Here is a 17,412-nt window from a genome sequence, read left to right as displayed (position 1 = left end):
TGGCACATCGTGCTACCTACTTGAAGCCAGGACTCTGGTTATTTATTGATGAACTTAATGTACATGAAGATTTAAATCTGCAGTGGCGAGGGGGAGGAGGGGGTGTCCTCTTGCTAAGGACCAAGCTACTCCCTATGTGGAGTGCTTATCTTCCTTGGCTAGGACCTCTCCAGAAAAGATTTCCAACTTTCCTGGAAGTGACAATAACCAAAAATTCGCCTTTACTGAGCATTTACCATGTGCCATGATGATGTCAAATCCTTTACCTAGCTATCTCCTGTGATCCTCAGGATGGGCCCTTCTTATGTATTACCCTTATTTTGCAATATGGAAAGTTCAGAGAAGACAGGACCTTTTTCCAAGGTCAAGTTAAGGTCTGAACCATGAGGGCAATGACCTCAGCATGTCTTACTCACTCTTACACCCCTAGTGATTAGCATGGGGCTGGCACATAACAGGGACTCAAAAAACATGTCAAATTAATACACGGAGGGGCTTCCCTGGTGGCGCAGTGGTTGAGAGTCCGCCTGCCGATGCAGGGGACACGGGTTCGTGCCCCGATCCCGGAAGATCCCACATGCCGCGGAGCGGCTGGGCCCGCGAGCCATGGCCGCGGAGCCTGTGTGTCCGGAGCCTGTGCTCCGCAACGGGAGAGGCCACAGCAGTGAGAGGCCCGCATACAGCAAAAAAAAAAAAAAAAAAAAAAAAAAAAAAAATTAATACACGGACACGGTAGCTCTATTCACAACATTAACATCCTTCTGTTTCAGCAGCTTGTCAAGTAACATCTCAGGGCCTCAGTTTCCAGGGGGATAAAATGGGTAAATAACACCTACTACACTGAGTTGCTCTGAGGAATTAAAGAAAGTTACCCACTTGAGTCCCAAATCAAATTGCTGACGGAGCCTACTGACCCTCAGGGACCGGCTCCTGCTAGCTGACCTTGTCCCATCTCCTCTCCGAGCTCCAGCCCAAGGCTTCCTCAGATACATGGAGGCCATTCCCACCTCTGCCCTTTGCTCTTCCTGTAGCCCCTCCGAACACTCTTCCCACCGGGGCTTCCCATTCACCTGCACTGGCTCCTCTATATCCTTGGGCCTCAGCTCAGCGGTCCCCTCCTGGGAGAGCTGTCCAGACGGGCCGCTCCCCCTCTCTATCTCATCACCTGCTTATTTCCTTCTCAGCACCTATGCTTAGCTGTCTCTGACCCCTTTCCCTCCACCTGTTTAGGGTCTCCCCTGCTGGACTAGAAGCTTCGTGAAAGCACGTCCCTTGCCTGCCTCTTTCATCCCTAGGCCCCTCGCCTGGTGCGTGCTTTTGGCTCAGGATCAGTTCCCCGCCTTCTCCCGGTGGGAGTGGGAAAACACAGAAGGGCTGGGTGGTCCCACAGCCAAACAACGCTCCTTTAAAAAGCAGCCAGATTGCAACAAAGTTAACAACACTGAAAAGTCATTTCCCCCTTTTATCCCTTAAATTCTTCACTTCCTGAAGAAAAAACCAAACAAAAAAAGCCACTGAGGGCCTCTGGCCTTTGGGCCTAAGCCGGGCCTGAACTGCTGGGCAGACAGAGCTCGGCCTCTTCCAGACAGAGGGGAAAAAAATAACTCAGGTCACAAGGCTGGCTCACTGTGGCCTGTGTCCAGGCCTGCACAACAGCCCTCCCGCCCAGGACACCTCTGATGAGTAACCTGGATGAATGGACTTAGCAGATAAAGTAAAAAACAAAAAACACTGCAGGTCAAACGGTTACTTGTCTTCAAATTTCCTGAAATCGGTCAGACTAAAATAGCCCACGGAATAGTTGTTTAACTACATAAGTATCTAACAGATACCTCCAGAGCGTATAGGCACAGAGCATATGCAGTCATCAAACCTGGTAATACTGGGGCTAGAGAAGGCCCTAATCATCATCATCATAATAATACCAAGAGCGACCATTCAAGTGCACAGCGCCTGCCCACAGGTGCTAGATTCCTGACATGCTTATCTCATTAAATCCTTTCAGTGACCCTAGCAGATGGGGGTATATGAAAATATTTTGGAACTAGATAGAGGTGATGGTTGTACCATATTGTGAATGTACTAAATGCTGTACACTTTAAAATGGTTGATTTTGTTATGTGAATTATGCCTCGATCCCCGCCCCAAAAAAGTCACTGCATGCATGCTAGCCAAAGGACTCCTGACTGAATGAGCATGTAGTCATACTACACATACTGTACACATACATCTACTGACTGGTATGAAGTACTGACAGACTGGAATATGGTAAATATTTGACAAAGGGAAAAAACCACGCAGAGTCACTCCATTCAATAAACACAGAACACGCCAGGTACGAGGGGGCCGAGGGGCAAAACGCCCTGGGAGAGGGCAAAATGTCTCATGGTCACGGGGTGGGGAGGCGTTGCCTCTTGCGAGGAGGGGACATTCCAGCTGAGAGCAGAAGTGTGAGGAGCTGGCTGTGGGAAGAGCAGGGGGAAGGGTGTGCCGGCTAGAGGGAACAGAGGCTGCAAAGACCTGGAGGGAAGCGCTGGGGCCTGGGAGGGGTGGGGAGCAGGTGGAGAAGCAGGCCTCTCTCGAGGCCCTGGAACAAGGCGGTCCTCCGGCTTTCACTCCTATCAGAATCTCCACTTTATAGATGGGGAAACGGAAGCTCAGAAAAGGCAGTAACTTGCTCAAGACTACAAAGCTTATAAGAGACCAAGTCGGTGTCTGAACCTGGGTCTGCTTAATTCCAAAATCCCTGCTCTTCAAAATGATACAACTCAAGAGAAGTGAGAATACAGTTCAAGGGATACTTTGACAGGGCGAGGCTAGCGGGCTCTGTGGGTACAGAGACGGGACACGGTCTAGCCTGTGGGAGGGGAGGTAGTCAGGGAAGGCTTCCAGGAGGAGGTGACACCAGACTGAAAGATGAGAGAAATAGTATGCCTTATAAGAAAGTAAAGTAATAGACTCATGGTAGAGGGAACAGCAGGAACTTCTCAGGCTCAAAAAGTAACATGGGAACCGTCAGGCGGGGGTGGGGGTGTGTGTGGAGATGGAAGCTAAGATGGGGACCAAATCACTAAGGGCATCCTTTCAACTAGTGTTTATTGAAGCCCTCCTATACACCAAGCACTGGGCTAAGCAGGGGATGCCATGGTGAGCCAAACAGGCCCAGGCCCTGCCCTGCTGGAGCTTACCACCTAGTAGGAGAGCAGAGACATCATAACAACAGTTAACACTTACATGGGCCATGGCAGCCACTCCCCAGGATGGTCCCCTATGATCCTCCCCTCCTAATATTCACGCCTCTATACAGGCCCCATCCACACTGAACAGGGCTGACCCATGTGAACAATAAAAACAACACAGTGTGATTTCTAAGACCGGCTCATAAAAGACACTACAGCTTCCACCTTGCTCTCTCTTGAATCATCTGCTCTGAGAGAAGCCAGCCACCATGTCTCGAGGACACTTAAGCAGCCCTCTGGGAAGTCCACACGGAGAGGAACTGAGCCTTCCTGTCAACAGCCAGTGTCAACTCGCCATCCATGTGAGCGAGTCATCTGGGAAGGGATCCTCCAGCTCCAGGAAAGCCTTTGGATGACTGCATGGCTGGCTGACACCATGACTGCAATTTTGTAAGACAGACTGAGCCAGAAAAGCCTAGATAGGTCACTCCCCAATTCCTGACCCACAGAAACCATGAGGTAAGTGGGTTCTAAGCCTCTAAATTTGGGGATAATTTGTTCCAAGGTATAGATAACTAACGTAAGCACTTACTTATTTATATAAGTAAGTTATGAGTTTATTTATATAAGTAAGTTATTTATATAAATTAATTATCTGAATCCTCATAATGGCCTCCTGAAGTAGGTACTTTCGTTATTTAATACATAAGGAAACTGAGGCACCAGGCACTTAACTGCCTTTCCCAAAGACAAAACCAGTGAATGGGAAAAAGAGGATTTGCATCTGAGAATCCAGAGTCTAGACTTGAAACCACTACACTATAGCTGCCAGCATGGCTGTGGGTATACTCCATCATTCATTCATTCATCACAGGTTTAGTACCTACCACGTGCTGGACACTGTTCTAGGTCCTAGGGGAAAAAGAAAAAGCCCCTGATTTTCATGGCACCCACATTCTAGAAGGAGAGATGGCTAATAAACCAGGAAATGATCAAACCACATGACTTCAGATGGTGCTAAGTGCTTTGAAGGAATAAGCAAGGTCAGGGTAAGAGATATGGGGGCACTTCTCCAGACAAGATGACACCAGAGGTCTGCCTCTTTGAAGTGACATTTGAGCAGAGACCTGACAGGAGCAGAAAGAGGCTGCCATATGAAAATCAAAGAGAAATGCAGGCGACAAGAACAGCAGATGCAAAGGCCCTGAGGCAGAAATGACCTTGATATGTTGGAGGAATGAGAAGGCAGTCAGTGTAGCTGGAGCAGCATGGGCTAAGGTAAGGCTGTAGGTGATGAGAGCCTGCAGAGGTGGGCTGGGGTCCTTGTTGGCCTTGTTGGAGGCCTGGAGCTTGTTCTCAGAGCAGTGGGAAGTCACTGAAAAGTTTTAATTAAGAAGGCAAGTATTGTCTACTCAGCCATAAAAACGAATGAAGTAGTGCCATTTGCAGCAACATGTATGGACCTTGAGATTATCATACTAAGTGAAGTAAGTCAGAAGGAGAAAGACAAATACCATACGCTGTCACTTACCTGTGGAATCTAAAATATGACACAAGTGAACTTATCTGCGAAACAGAAACAGATTCACAGGTACAGAGAACAGACTTGTGGCTGCCAAGGGGAAGGGGGGTTGGGGGAGGGATGGATTGGGAGTTTGGGACTAGCAGATGCAAACCATTATATACAGAATGAATAAACAACAAGGTCCTACTGTATAGCACAGGGAACTATATTCAATATCCTGTAATAAACCATCATGGAAAAGAAAAAAAAAAAAAGAAGGCAAATGTTGTTATCTGTTTTATCATTAAGAAGGATACACATTTCCCATTTCTGTAAACTAGACGCCCTGTGTCTCCTGACCCCTTCCAACTGTCCTCCCAAGATGCTCATACAGTGTGTCATGGTTTACAAACTGCTGCAAAGTTATAAACACAGTCCCTTCTGAGCCTCCCACTCATGCTGGTGGGTACAAGGTCATAAAATATCATCTGTCCAAGGGACAGGGAGAACCTTTTGATTAGAGGCGCTAGTTACAATACTCTTAAAAAGAAGCTCAGAGATCCCCTTGAACACCCAGCAAAGATCCAAGGAAGAGGAATCTCCTTGCCTTCTGTATGGGAAACCAGGGTTGGCATCTTAAATGTGATGAACTGTGATAAAATAAGAGAAAGATAAATAAAAAATCATGTGGAAAATACTTGAATAGCTATTACTGAAAGGCTGAAATTGAGCTGATGCCAGCACTATTAATACTGCATTAGAAAATAATTAGCATCAAACCCAGTCTTTTTTCTGATTCCTGAGCAAGTTCCCAGAGTTTGAGTCTCTCTAGGTGTTTTTTCTCTTTTCCTTCTTCTAGATGTTGAGATCAATCCAATCAGAGGGGCCCAACGCCCAAATCTACACTCATGCTTTACTGTAGATCCTTGTAACAAAATTTCTATTCTCAAATGGAAATAGAAAAAACGCTGCAGATAAAACTCACAGTGGGGAAGCTGAAGCCAAGGTACTAGGTATTGGAAGCACTGTCCACACATACACACAAAAAACCTCACAGTGGGGTCTTGTGTTTTGTTAAGGGCAACTATAAGATATGAATGCTGCAAGGAAGCCTGCCTAGGTACTGACAATTTTTCTATCTTGACTGAGTAGCGGTTGTACACATTTATGTTAAAATTCACAGAGCTGTACACTTCACTCTTAAGTTTTACCCAATAAAAAAAGGGAAGAGCATACACTTGCCTGGCTACCACTGATAGTGCCTTTCCTGTATCAAGCACTGCGTTAGGCACTTCACACATTTTTCTCTCAACTAATCCCACCAACATCTTATTCCCATTTTACTGCTGAAGAACCTAAGGTTCAGAGAGAGCAAGTCACTTACACAGCAATAATAATAATAATCACACAGCAATAAATAGCTGAGGCAGAATTCAGTTCTAAGTCCATCTAATTGTAAAGCCTCATATGTTTGGGAGGCAGGCACCTGGTATCAGAATGTTAGGGTTGACAGAGATCTCACTATCTTTTCATTTAATATCTAAGATTATTTTGAGACTAGCCCGGGATCCCTCGACCAGCTTTTGGGAAGGCAAACTCACCACTGTCGAGACTCCCATTCTAGTGCTCCTTTTGGTAGAGCATGCGCTCTCTGAATGGGGTGAGGATGGGTTGGAGGAGGGAGACCAGCAATAAGAAAGATCCGCTTTCCCCCAAGCCGGGAGGTGGGGAGGGGGCCGGGCCCGCGCCGAGCTCCCAGCACCTCGCGGCCGCTTGCACCCGCCGGCCGCCTGAAGCCGGGTCCGCGCCGCCCTACCTTGGTGGATGAAGGCCTGCCTGCTGGGCCTGCCGGGCGGGAGCGCACTGGCACTGGACTCGCTCATGGCTGCGCCGCGCGCCCCCGAAACACCGCTGGAGACCCGCTCCGGCCGCCGCCGCTGCCGCTGCCGCCGCTGCCGCCGCCGCCGCCGCCGCCGCCGCCGCCGCCGCCGCTTCCCGGCCTTCTCTCCCAGAGCCGGGATTCCAGATTCCGGGGCTTACGTCACAGCGGCGGGGGCGGGGGCGGGGCGCCCGGCGGCCCTTCCCACGCCCGCCCGCGCTGGACCACCGGAGCAGCCCTGCGCTCAGAGGCGAGGTGCAGCCAGGAGGCAATGGGAGGGTGCGGCTCCGCCGCGTCGGGGACCTGGGATGGGAGACGCGGCTGGAGAGCCGGAGAGACCCGGGACAGCTCCGTCCAGCGGCCGCGAGGAGGGGAGACCTCCCAGATTTTAAAAAGTGTAATAAAAATAACCAAGACGCCGAACAAGTGTATCTAGTAAGTTACCATTTGGGTACCAAAAGGAAAAAAAAAGAGGGGGGGAATATATTTGTACATGTTTGTAAATGCATAAGATATCTCTCGAGTGGGGAGCTGGGAGGCCTGGGTGAGAAAGGTACGAGGGAGGGTTTTTCACTACGTGCCGTGTTTGTCTTTTAAAATTTGCACCTTATCCACGTTTCATCTCTGCCTCTATCCAGGTACAGCTTAAAAGATAGAATGAAAAGGAATTAGCAGATATAAATAAGTGCCAAATAATTAAAGAAATTTAATTGTATATACATTTGTATACAAGTAACTTCCAAATTAAATAAATGGGAAGTGTAGATAAATCGCCTATGCAGAAAAATTCTAAATAATTTATACAGCTACTTCAAGGAGGTGGAGCCTGACTCCCCAGTCTTTTAAGTGTGGGCTGCACACAGTGACTTCCCTCCAAAGAGGACAGTATGGAAAGGGAGGGCGGGGCACAGCAAGTAACTACCTGAATAATACCTGACAAACACTTTCTCAGACAGATGATCCAGGTCAATATCAACAGTGATGTCATGTTGACGGTATGCACCCTTGATATGATGTGATGGGAATGACACTCTACCTGTGTGGGTCTTTCTCCCCAAAACCCATAACTTCAGCCAAATCATAAGAAAAACATCAGATAAACCCCAGTCAAGGGACGTCCTACAGAAGACCTGAATAGCTACACAAGACTGTCAAGGTCATCAGAAACAGGGAAAGTCAGAAACTGTCACAGTGAAGAGGAGCCTAAGGGGACATGACCGCTTAAATGACCACTTAAGTGTAATATGGTCATCAGGATGGGAATGTGGAACAGGAAAAGTAACAACTAAGCAAATCCGAATAAAGTATGGACTTCAGATAATAATACTGTGTCAACATTGGCTCATCTACTACTGATGTAAGATAGTAGTAATCACAGAAACTGAGTCTAAGGTGTATGGAAATTCTCTGTGATATTCTCAAATTTTTCTGTAACTAAAACTATTGAGTCTAAGGTGTATGGAAATTCTCTGTGATATTCTCAAATTTTTCTGTAACTCTAAAACTATTCCAAGATAGAAAGTTAATTTTTTTAAAGAAGTAATTGCCTGGATCAAAATAAATACAATTTTTATTGTAGTAAAGGGTTGGGTCACTGAGTTTCCAATTGGAAACTGGTTTCTAATTATTCCCTGAGTGAGCTTGGCCATGTGACTCAACCTCTCTGAGCCTCTGTTTTCTCACTTGTAGAAAGGGTTGTAGTGAGAATAATCCCCTGAAGTACCTGGCAGAGCATCTGGGGGAAAAAAACCCAAACAAACATAATCTGAGGCCAACCTCACACAAAAGAAAATCCAAAGATATAAATGTAAAAAATAAAACCATGAAAGTGCTTTTTAAAAAAGCGTTTTTGTTTTGTTTTGGGTTCAGTTTTGTTCATTTATTCAAACTACATAAAATTCTAAAATTCTGCAAGACAAGCAATGACATTTCTATGAGGCTGTTCGTTGCAATGTTGTTTATACAAGCAAAAGAAAGAAGCGCCCTAAATCAATATAGATACGAGGCTGGTTAAATACATTTTGACACATACATCCAGCGATCAAATAGCTGTGTATGTAGACATATAGAAAGTTCTACATATAGAAAGTTCTATGTGTGGAAATATACAATTAAGTGAAAAAAGCAAGGTGCAGAAGAAGTGTATTAGGTAAGCTACCATTTGGGTAAAGAAAATACAAGAATATGTATGTGCTTGGAAATGCATAGTAAATTTCAGGACAAGTTGGGGGTATTTACTGATTATCCTTTTTTTCTGTATTGCACAGCTATATTTCCTATATATGCTTGAAGTTTTAAAAAATTACCTCTAAAGTCTGTGGCACAAAGCAGTGTTGACAAATGATGGCTATTTCTGTCGTGAGACAGTGCCTCCCTCTTCCCTTCCTCACCAGAGGCCACCTCCCAGCCCTGATCCCAGCCCACAGATCTGGAAGGAGGTGGATGTAGCCTGCCAATGCTCATCTCCCTCCTACTGGTCTCACCCAGCACCTGGCACCTGGCCCTGGCCTGGTCTGCATCCCAAGCCAGGAGAGGCCTCGGGTTCTCTCTGGGGCAGGGGAATGAGCCCAGTATCCTGAAGGAAACTCCTTCCTCCCAGGAGATGACTGATTTTACAGGAATAGAAATAGGGTCGTTCTTTGGGAAAAGGTCTCAAAAATCTCCTGTTGGAAGGAAATAGAAGGGAGAAGAAGGCTGGTAGCGGACAAACAAATTCAGACAGAAGGATGGCAAGTAAGACAGAAAGCAGAATCAAACACAGAATTCTTGATCCATTTACGTATTGCTTTATTTCAAGGGGAGGCGCACGTCTTTCCACAGCGCCCCCTATCAGCTTTATCTGTCCTAGCACTTTATTTATTTATTTCTTTTTTGCGGTACGCGGGCCTCTCGCGGGCCTCTCACTGTTGTGGCCTCTCCCGTTGTGGAGCACAGGCTCCGGACGCGCAGGCTCAGCGGCCATGACTCACGGGCCCAGCCGCTCCGCGGCACGTGGAATCTTCCCGGACCGGGGCACGAACCCGCGTCCCCTGCATCGGCAGGCGGACTTTCAACCACTGCGCCACCAGGGAAGCCCCTAGCACTTTATTTTTACTACTTGATTTGTCTGTTTCCCACACTAGAATACAGTATGAGGAAAGCTATGGTGAGGTCTCTCTTTTATTATTAGGATAATAATAATAACTGCCACTTATTGAGGACTTACTCTGTACCAAATCCACATCATGCATTACCTCGTTTACCTTTCATCATCCTTAAGAAGACAGTAGGAACCTTCAATCCCCATTTTAGAGAAAAAAGAACCAGGGTGCAGAGGGGGAGGGTGGAATCAGCCCTCTGCTCTCCTTCACCACCAGCGATCACCTAACCCAAAGCACCACCGCCTCTGCCAAGGCGAGGACTACCTCCTGACTGTCTCCCTGCCTTGTCCAAACCTTGTCCACCAGCAGAACCAACTTCTCAGAAAGGAAATTGATCTTGTAATTTTCCTGCTAAACATCCCCTCCTCCTCTGGTTTCCTCTTGCCACTTAGAATACACCCTTGTGCTCCTTATCATGTGTGGAGCAGGCTTTGGTGGATCTGTCCAGCCCCATCTCCTACCATCACCACTGTGGCTGGCTTCCTTTCTCCTCCTATCTGAACACACCTATCTGTTCCTGCCTAGGAGTTCATGTTTGCTGTTTCCCTCTTCCCAGAGCCTGCACCTCACACTTGCCCCTGATTTTGTCTGCTTCTCCCTTCACATGGCAAAATATGGCCACATTGCAGCCCCAAGTTGATATAAACTCTGAAAAGCCTGATTAGAGGTCTGAGTCACAATTCCCAAATCCTGGGAGGGAGAGTCTGATGTACTGTATTTGACTTAAATAAAGAGTAAAGGACTTCCCTGGTGGTGCAGCGGTGAAAAATCTGCCTGCCAATGCAGGGAACACAGGTTTGATCCCTGGTCGGGGAAGGTCCCACATGCCGCTGAGCAACAAACCCATGTGCCACAACTACTGAGCCTGCGCTCTAGAGCCGGCGAGCTACAGCTACTGAGCCCACATGCCACAACTACTGAAGCCTGTGCACCGCAACTACTGAAGCCCACGTGCCTAGATCCCGAGATCTACAACAAGAGAAGCCACTGCAATGAGGAGCCTGCGCTCTGCAACAAAGAGTAGCACCCGCTCACCACAACTAGAGATAGCCTGCACACAGCAACAAAGACCCAATGCAGCAAAAAAAAAAAAAAAAAGTAAATTCCTGTGCTCTGCAGCAGGAGAGGCCACAGCACTGAGAGGCCCGCGTACCGCAAAAGAAAAAAAAAAGGGGGCTTCCCTGGTGGCGCAGTGGTAGAGAGTCCGCCTGCCGGTGCAGGGGACACGGGTTCGTGCCCCGGTCCGCGAGGATCCCACGTGACGTGGAGCGGCTGGGCCCGTGAGCCATGGCCGCTGAGCCTGTGCGTCCGGAGCCTGTGCTCCGCAACGGGAGAGACCACAACAGTGAGAGGCCCGCGTAACGCAAAAAAAAAAAAAAAGGATATCCTAGGAAATGTTATCAGTGATAATTCTAGTAATTACCTTAAATCGTTGTATGTCACAGCAGTAACCAAGTTTAATTGTCAGTTGCATTGTAATCAGGTCTTTAACCATTTTTTTTAGTCCTGTCACTTATAGACAGTTATTGTACTCTGATACTTTTGTAAAAAAAATACTTCATCTTCAAGAAGATTCATAGAAAGGACTTTCTGACAAGTGCAGGTTTCTGATAACTTTCAGATCATATACCACTCACCTGCGTAAGAAATTAAAGAATTCCAGTGGAAAACCTGATGGCTTCATAAAACTGTTAACAGAAGATTAAGATCAAGGATTACTCACATAGGATTGAGCAAACTGATGAGTATGGTTGTAATTTGGGGGTTTTGTCTGAAATATTATTGGGTTTTTTTTTGTTTTTGTTTTTTGGTACACGGGCCTCTCACTGCTGTGGCCTCTCCCGTTGCGAAGCACAGGCTCCGGACGCGCAGGCTCAGCGGCCATGGCTCATGGGCCCAGCCGCTCCGCGGCACGTGGGATCCTCCCGGACCAGGGCACGAACCTGTGTCCCCTGCATCGGCAGGCGGACTCTCAACCACTGCGCCACCAGGGAATCCCTATTATTGGTTTTTAATCAATGTTTTCCAGATATTAAAGAAACCTTTCCCCTCAAGCTAATTATGACTTATAGCAATTTGGTAAATTGTACTTTTGTAATGTAAGCAGCTCTTTGCCGGAAACTGCCCTCAGCAGGAAGCCCCTTTTCTTGTCACTTTAGCAAAGCTATATTGTAACTAACTTTTAAAGCAGGCACCCACATGCTCTATTCCTCTCTGGCCCAAGCAGACTTTTCAAATCTTTTAATCACACAATACCTTGCCTAAATTGTCGGTTCTTTCTGTAGATCAAAGAAGTAGAAATGAAGAATAAGTAATTAACAGATGACCAGATCTTTTCCGTAGCATCCCCTTCAGTAATCTCCCAAACAAACTGTGACCAAACTGTGTGAACAAGATAACATCTAGAGGAAGATTGAAGGAGTCCACAAGCCTGCACACAGTGGGGGATGGTACTGACTCTGACCCTCATCTCAGTGATTAACTGAGATGACTTCTGTTTCCCTTTCAAGACTTTCATGGCTGAGCAGAATCTTCAGAAGTGGTTTTTGGGGGATGCTGAGTCCACCCATCGCTGCAGATGGCGGGCATTCTGATTAAAGGCACCTGTCCTTTCCACAATTTGTGAGTATTGATTTTGTAAGTGGTGAGCAGTGGGACCCAGTTCATTCGTTGACAGTAAGTAGAACTGAAACATATATCATTTCTCTCAATCTGATCCCTCCAGAATTTGGAAACTCTTAGGTTCCCAGCAGCTTTATCAGGTAAATAAGGAAGGCCAGCTCCTAACAGGTGCAGGAATCTCAAGGTATTTTGGGGACCTTGAAAAGAGAGAAAAATGCTATAGAATCTGTGACATGCCCTTGGTGGGGCTTTTCTGGCCTTGAGAGGTTTTTAAAAAGTTCAGTCTGGGGTTCCTTATGAAAGGTTCCAGCACAGCCAATGTAAAAGAACCTATGTGATCAATTAACCAGACTTATTTTGCAAACGAATTAGCTTTAATTTGGCTATATTTGGTAGAAGTGAGAGAAATTTTAGAGAGAGAAAAAGATTATGTTTCAGTGGATGTTAAATTGTAGTTTTGTTAACTGAGGTCTGTATTTACTGCTGAAGACTCACTTCCCAGATAGCTGCTTGTTGTTATCTTATTGTAAAGTTTAATTATTAAAAAGGACACTCTAAGTTTATTTCTGAAGCTTAACACAGTAATCTAACTTTGGATAAAGCTCAGATGCACTTCGACTTGCAACCAGGAAATGATGCATACTGGAAAGGCACAGCCACGTTAGAAGGGACCATATCAGGCCTCCTCTCCTGCAACTTTTGCACCTGACTTTGACTAAGACCAGCACTACCAGACTGGGATGAGAGGATGACATCTGAAGTAAACAGCTGACTGAAGGTGCCAGATGAGGCCTGTATGCCAGTTACTGTGACAGTGGCTCACACTTTTCCCATATGAACCAAATGTATTTCTTTCTTGGGTTCAATCATATGCAAGTTTCAAAAAAAAAAATCAATCCAATTGCTGGGTTTTTGGCCAATTACCTATGTCCAGTACTCCCAGGTTGCCTTGGTGGATTTGTCTTCTCCAAGGCTATAATTGGATGGCACTTAGAAATTTTATTTTAAAAGAAAGAAATTCTAGCACAGTGCAAGCTAATGTTGCTGCCATTGTCACTAAGTGAGACCGTCTTACACAGCCAACTAATGATGCATGTTATTTCATCAACTAACACAAATATTTAACGAAAAAATTTAGTATATTTAATAAACATTTATACACCATTTACTATGGGTCAAGCATCGTTCTAAGTGCTTTACAAAGATGACCTCATATATCCTCTCAACGTTCTTAAGAGCTGGGCTGGGACCGGGGTGGAGGGGAGCGGAGAGAGGGGGAGACACTCTCAGATGCCAATCTAGCACTTGGAAGGCCCTGAGTGTCTCCTTATATGCTGTGCCCAGGCGCTGTGCCTGCCTTACTCTAGGCCCAACCCTGAACTGGAGGTAGATACTATTATTAGAATTGATGAAATAAAATTCATATTTTATGGGAAGACAAAATTAAACATAAAAATTTTCTTTGCCCGTTTGGGCCTCCTCCCTCCCCTTTAGTGTGTATTATGCATCTGCATTAACCAGACCTCCTTAGGAGATAACATTCCTTCTTAATCTTGTAAAGGGTCATGATGACCCACTACTTGATAACTCCTTGGAAGATAACCTTCCTCCTTAATCTTGTAAGGGGTCACTATGCCCCACTACTCACTTTGCATGTGCAGATCTGGATTGTGTAAACTGTCAATACATCATTTGATGTATAACACTTTATCCCAAAACATATATAAGTGCTTCGACATCTAACAGGTGGAACAGCCCTCAGAGCTTTCTGTTATAATCCTCAGGTTGGCTCAAATAAAAGTTTCCATTTCTTTTTAATTTTTATTTTATATTGGAGTATAGTTGATTTACAATGTTGTATTAGTTTCAGCTGTACAGCAAAATGATTTAGTTATACATATACTTACATCTATTCTTTTTCAGATTCTTTTCCCATATAGGTTATTACAGAGTATAGAGTAGAGTTCCGGGTGCTATAGGTCCTTGTTGGTTATCTATATTATATATAATACTGTGTATATGTTAATCCCAACCTCCTAATTTATCCCTGCCCCCCACATTTCCCCTTTGGTAACCATAAGTTTCTTTTCTAAGTCTGTGAGTCTATTTCTGTTTTGTAAATAAGTTCACTTGTATCATTTTTTAGATTCCACATATAAGTGATATCATATGGTATTTGTCTTTGTCTGACTTGCTTCACTTAGTATGATAATCTCTAGATCCATCCATGTTGCTGTAAATGGCATTATTGCATTCTTTTTTTATAGCTGAGTAATATTTCATTGTATATATGTAAAATTTTTCCACTTCTTTCTTAGATCGACTATTGATTTTTTTTCACTGACATAGAAAATGGTAATATTTTTCTTATTTTCATGTAATTTTCCCCAGTATTGGCCATGTAAAAGATAAACAAACAAAAAACAAGTGACCGGGCTTCCCTGGTGGCGCAGTGGTTGAGAGTCTGCCTGCTGATGCAGGGGACACCGGTTCGTGCCCCGGTCCAGGAAGATCCCACATGCCGCGGAGCGGCTGGGCCCGTGAGCCATGGCCGCTGAGCCTGCGCGTCCGGAGCCTGTGCTCCGCAGCGGGAGAGGCCACAGCAGTGAGAGGCCTGCGTACCGCAAAAAACAAACAAAAAAAACAACAAAAAAACAAGTGACCCTGATTTGGTTCCCAAAGTTTGTTGGAGGAACTTTATTGCTTTGTATACATCCTACTCCATCACACCAAGAGGCACGTGATGTCAGATTGTCGCATAATTGGTGATGTTAAGTTTGTATGCTTTATTGAGGTGGCTAGTTTGGGAATGTTCAAGCGCCAAGTTTGAAACATTTTGACTTACTGACATCCTGGTTATATCTGTAAGTAAATTTGATTCCTTTTGTCAACATTAATAATCTGTCTTTTGGGTTCTTTCTCAGGGTCAAGATTTGGGCTGATCAAATCTTTGCAATTTCAGAAAAAGTAAAATACCAGAGATTGATCATCAGCATGAAAGAAACAGTAAGGGCACAGTAGAGAAACTTGTGGACATCTGATTAAAGAAGATATCCAGGGCAACAACACCAAAGGGATAAGCCATCTCATGGGACACCATCTCACCTGGTATCTGAATCCCTTTAAGAAGAAAGAGTCAAATCCAGATTGTGGGGCATTCCTGCACGGCAACTGGCCTGGACATTTCAAAAATGCCAATGTCTTGAATGAACACACCCCCCCAAATGGGACAAATTAAAGATTAAAAGATAATAAAGAGGCATGAAAATAAATGCAGTTCCTCCCCAGGTGGGCCTCTCTATAGGGCTGCTTGAGTGTCCTTACGACATGCTAGCTGGCTTCTCCCAGAGCAGGTGATACAGGAGAGAATAAAAGGTCTTTTATGACTTTGCCATTGAGGTAACATACTGTCATTTCCATGACATTCTACTGGTTTCATAAATCGGCCCTGTTCAGAGCTGGAGGAGAACACACAAGGACGTGAGCACCGCAGGATTAGGATCATTGACGGCCATCGTGGAGGCTGGCTATCACAGCATCTACCTCACAGGGTTGTCGCGGGGATTAAATGCGTTACCATATGGAAAGGATTCCAGACCAACGCTCTGTATACTGTAAGGGCTCATAAATGTTACCTTTTGTTATTATTGGCCCAGAGGGAAGCAGTTTCACTTTCTTCAGCTACTTCACAGTTATTGTAACCGAAAGTGGGTCCAGCTGCTCACCACTCAAAAACCAATAAAGAGGCAAGGTTGCTGGAAAGGAAAGTTTGCTTTATTTTGGATGCCGGCAATCGGGGGTTTGGGGGAGGTGGACTCCTGTCCAAAGGCTGACTCCCCCTCACTGAGAATCAGTGAGCAAGAGCTTTTATAGATGGAGGGAGGGGGCTCCATGCAGAAAGAGCACAGCCAGCTCTGACAGTCATCTTGAAATTGGTCCTGCCGTGGTCTGACCAGCATCATCTTGATTATTCTAAGTACAGTTAATCTTCAGTTCCAGGGTCGGTTTGTTCCCATTTCTGTGAGGCCAATTCTCAGAATCATGGCAGCTTATGTCATGGCCACAGTCTGGTCATCATGGACTGGTCAAGTTAACTTCTTCTACCTGATGGAGGTTGCAGTATATACAGGACAGCTCACAGGATAAGGCTCAGAATATTATCTAAAGCCCTTGAGAAGGAACTAAAGGTCCATGACTTTGCTTACTAACCAAACTATTATTGTTTTGTCCTGTATGATTGCTTTTCTTTGCTTCTGCATTTTCTCACTTCCCTGATTAAGCTTTTTCTTTGGCTAAAGTTTTTCCACAGACAAAAGGCAGGCTGGGGACATGGGGGGCAAGGACCATAGGGTCCTGCTATGTTTCATTACCAGTTAAAAAATTTTTTTTAATTTTAAATTTTAAAAAAATTTTTATTTATTTATTTAGGCTGCACTGGGTCTTAGTTGCGGCATGCCTGCGGGATCTAGTTCCCCAACCAGTGATCCAACCTGGGCCCCCTGCATTGGGAGCGCAGAGTCTTACCCACTGGACCACCATGGAAGTTCCCACATTACCATTTTTAAGATAATAATCTTTTTATCTTTAATCCAGGATGCCCCTCAGAATCACATGGATTTTCAGCTTAATATTGCCTTTTAAAATAATTTTAATTGTCTTTTGAATTTATGAAAATAATAATGCTTGTTCAACTTTTCAGAAATATGTATAAATATGCTTGTTTCCAATGACACAGAAACAAGAATAAAAACTAACATCCCTCTTAATACTCTGTTCTATTTCCCTCTCCAGCAGTAACCACTTTTAAGCTTATGTTCTTCTGACCACTTTACCTTAACTTACAGACATGTTATGCTGATATCTAATAAATGGGATTCTAGCGTATATGTAAGTCAGTGGTTTAGAAACTGGTGGAACGGTTTATCTTGGGAATCATGCCTGTTATGTCAGTGCATTTAGAAGTCAGTCAGCCTCCAGTCCCATCCTACTCCCCAGTGCCTGATCACTGGGGGATTTTTTTCTAAGTGTTGAGGGGATATTTTCGTAATTTGTGATTCCATGTGGGATGGAATAATGGAATTGTGACAA

General features: G+C 45.1%; 1 protein-coding gene across 2 annotated transcripts in view; it reads right to left on the bottom strand.

Moving 5' to 3' along the window:
* Window positions 1-6,603, bottom strand: part of TMC7 (transmembrane channel like 7) — a 50,871-nt gene extending 44,268 nt beyond the window's left edge. For both annotated transcript variants that reach the window (XM_060078505.1, XM_060078506.1), the window contains exon 1: window positions 6,500-6,603. In XM_060078505.1, coding sequence (XP_059934488.1) covers window positions 6,500-6,566 — 67 coding nt within the window. In that variant the 5' untranslated portion in view covers window positions 6,567-6,603. The remainder of the gene's footprint in view (window positions 1-6,499) is intronic.
* Between the last annotated feature and the right edge of the window lie 10,809 nt (window positions 6,604-17,412).

Source organism: Mesoplodon densirostris, chromosome 16 (assembly GCF_025265405.1).
Source record: "Mesoplodon densirostris isolate mMesDen1 chromosome 16, mMesDen1 primary haplotype, whole genome shotgun sequence".
In the NCBI taxonomy this organism is placed as follows: domain Eukaryota; kingdom Metazoa; phylum Chordata; class Mammalia; order Artiodactyla; family Ziphiidae; genus Mesoplodon; species Mesoplodon densirostris.
This window is presented reverse-complemented; position numbering and strand designations above follow the sequence as displayed.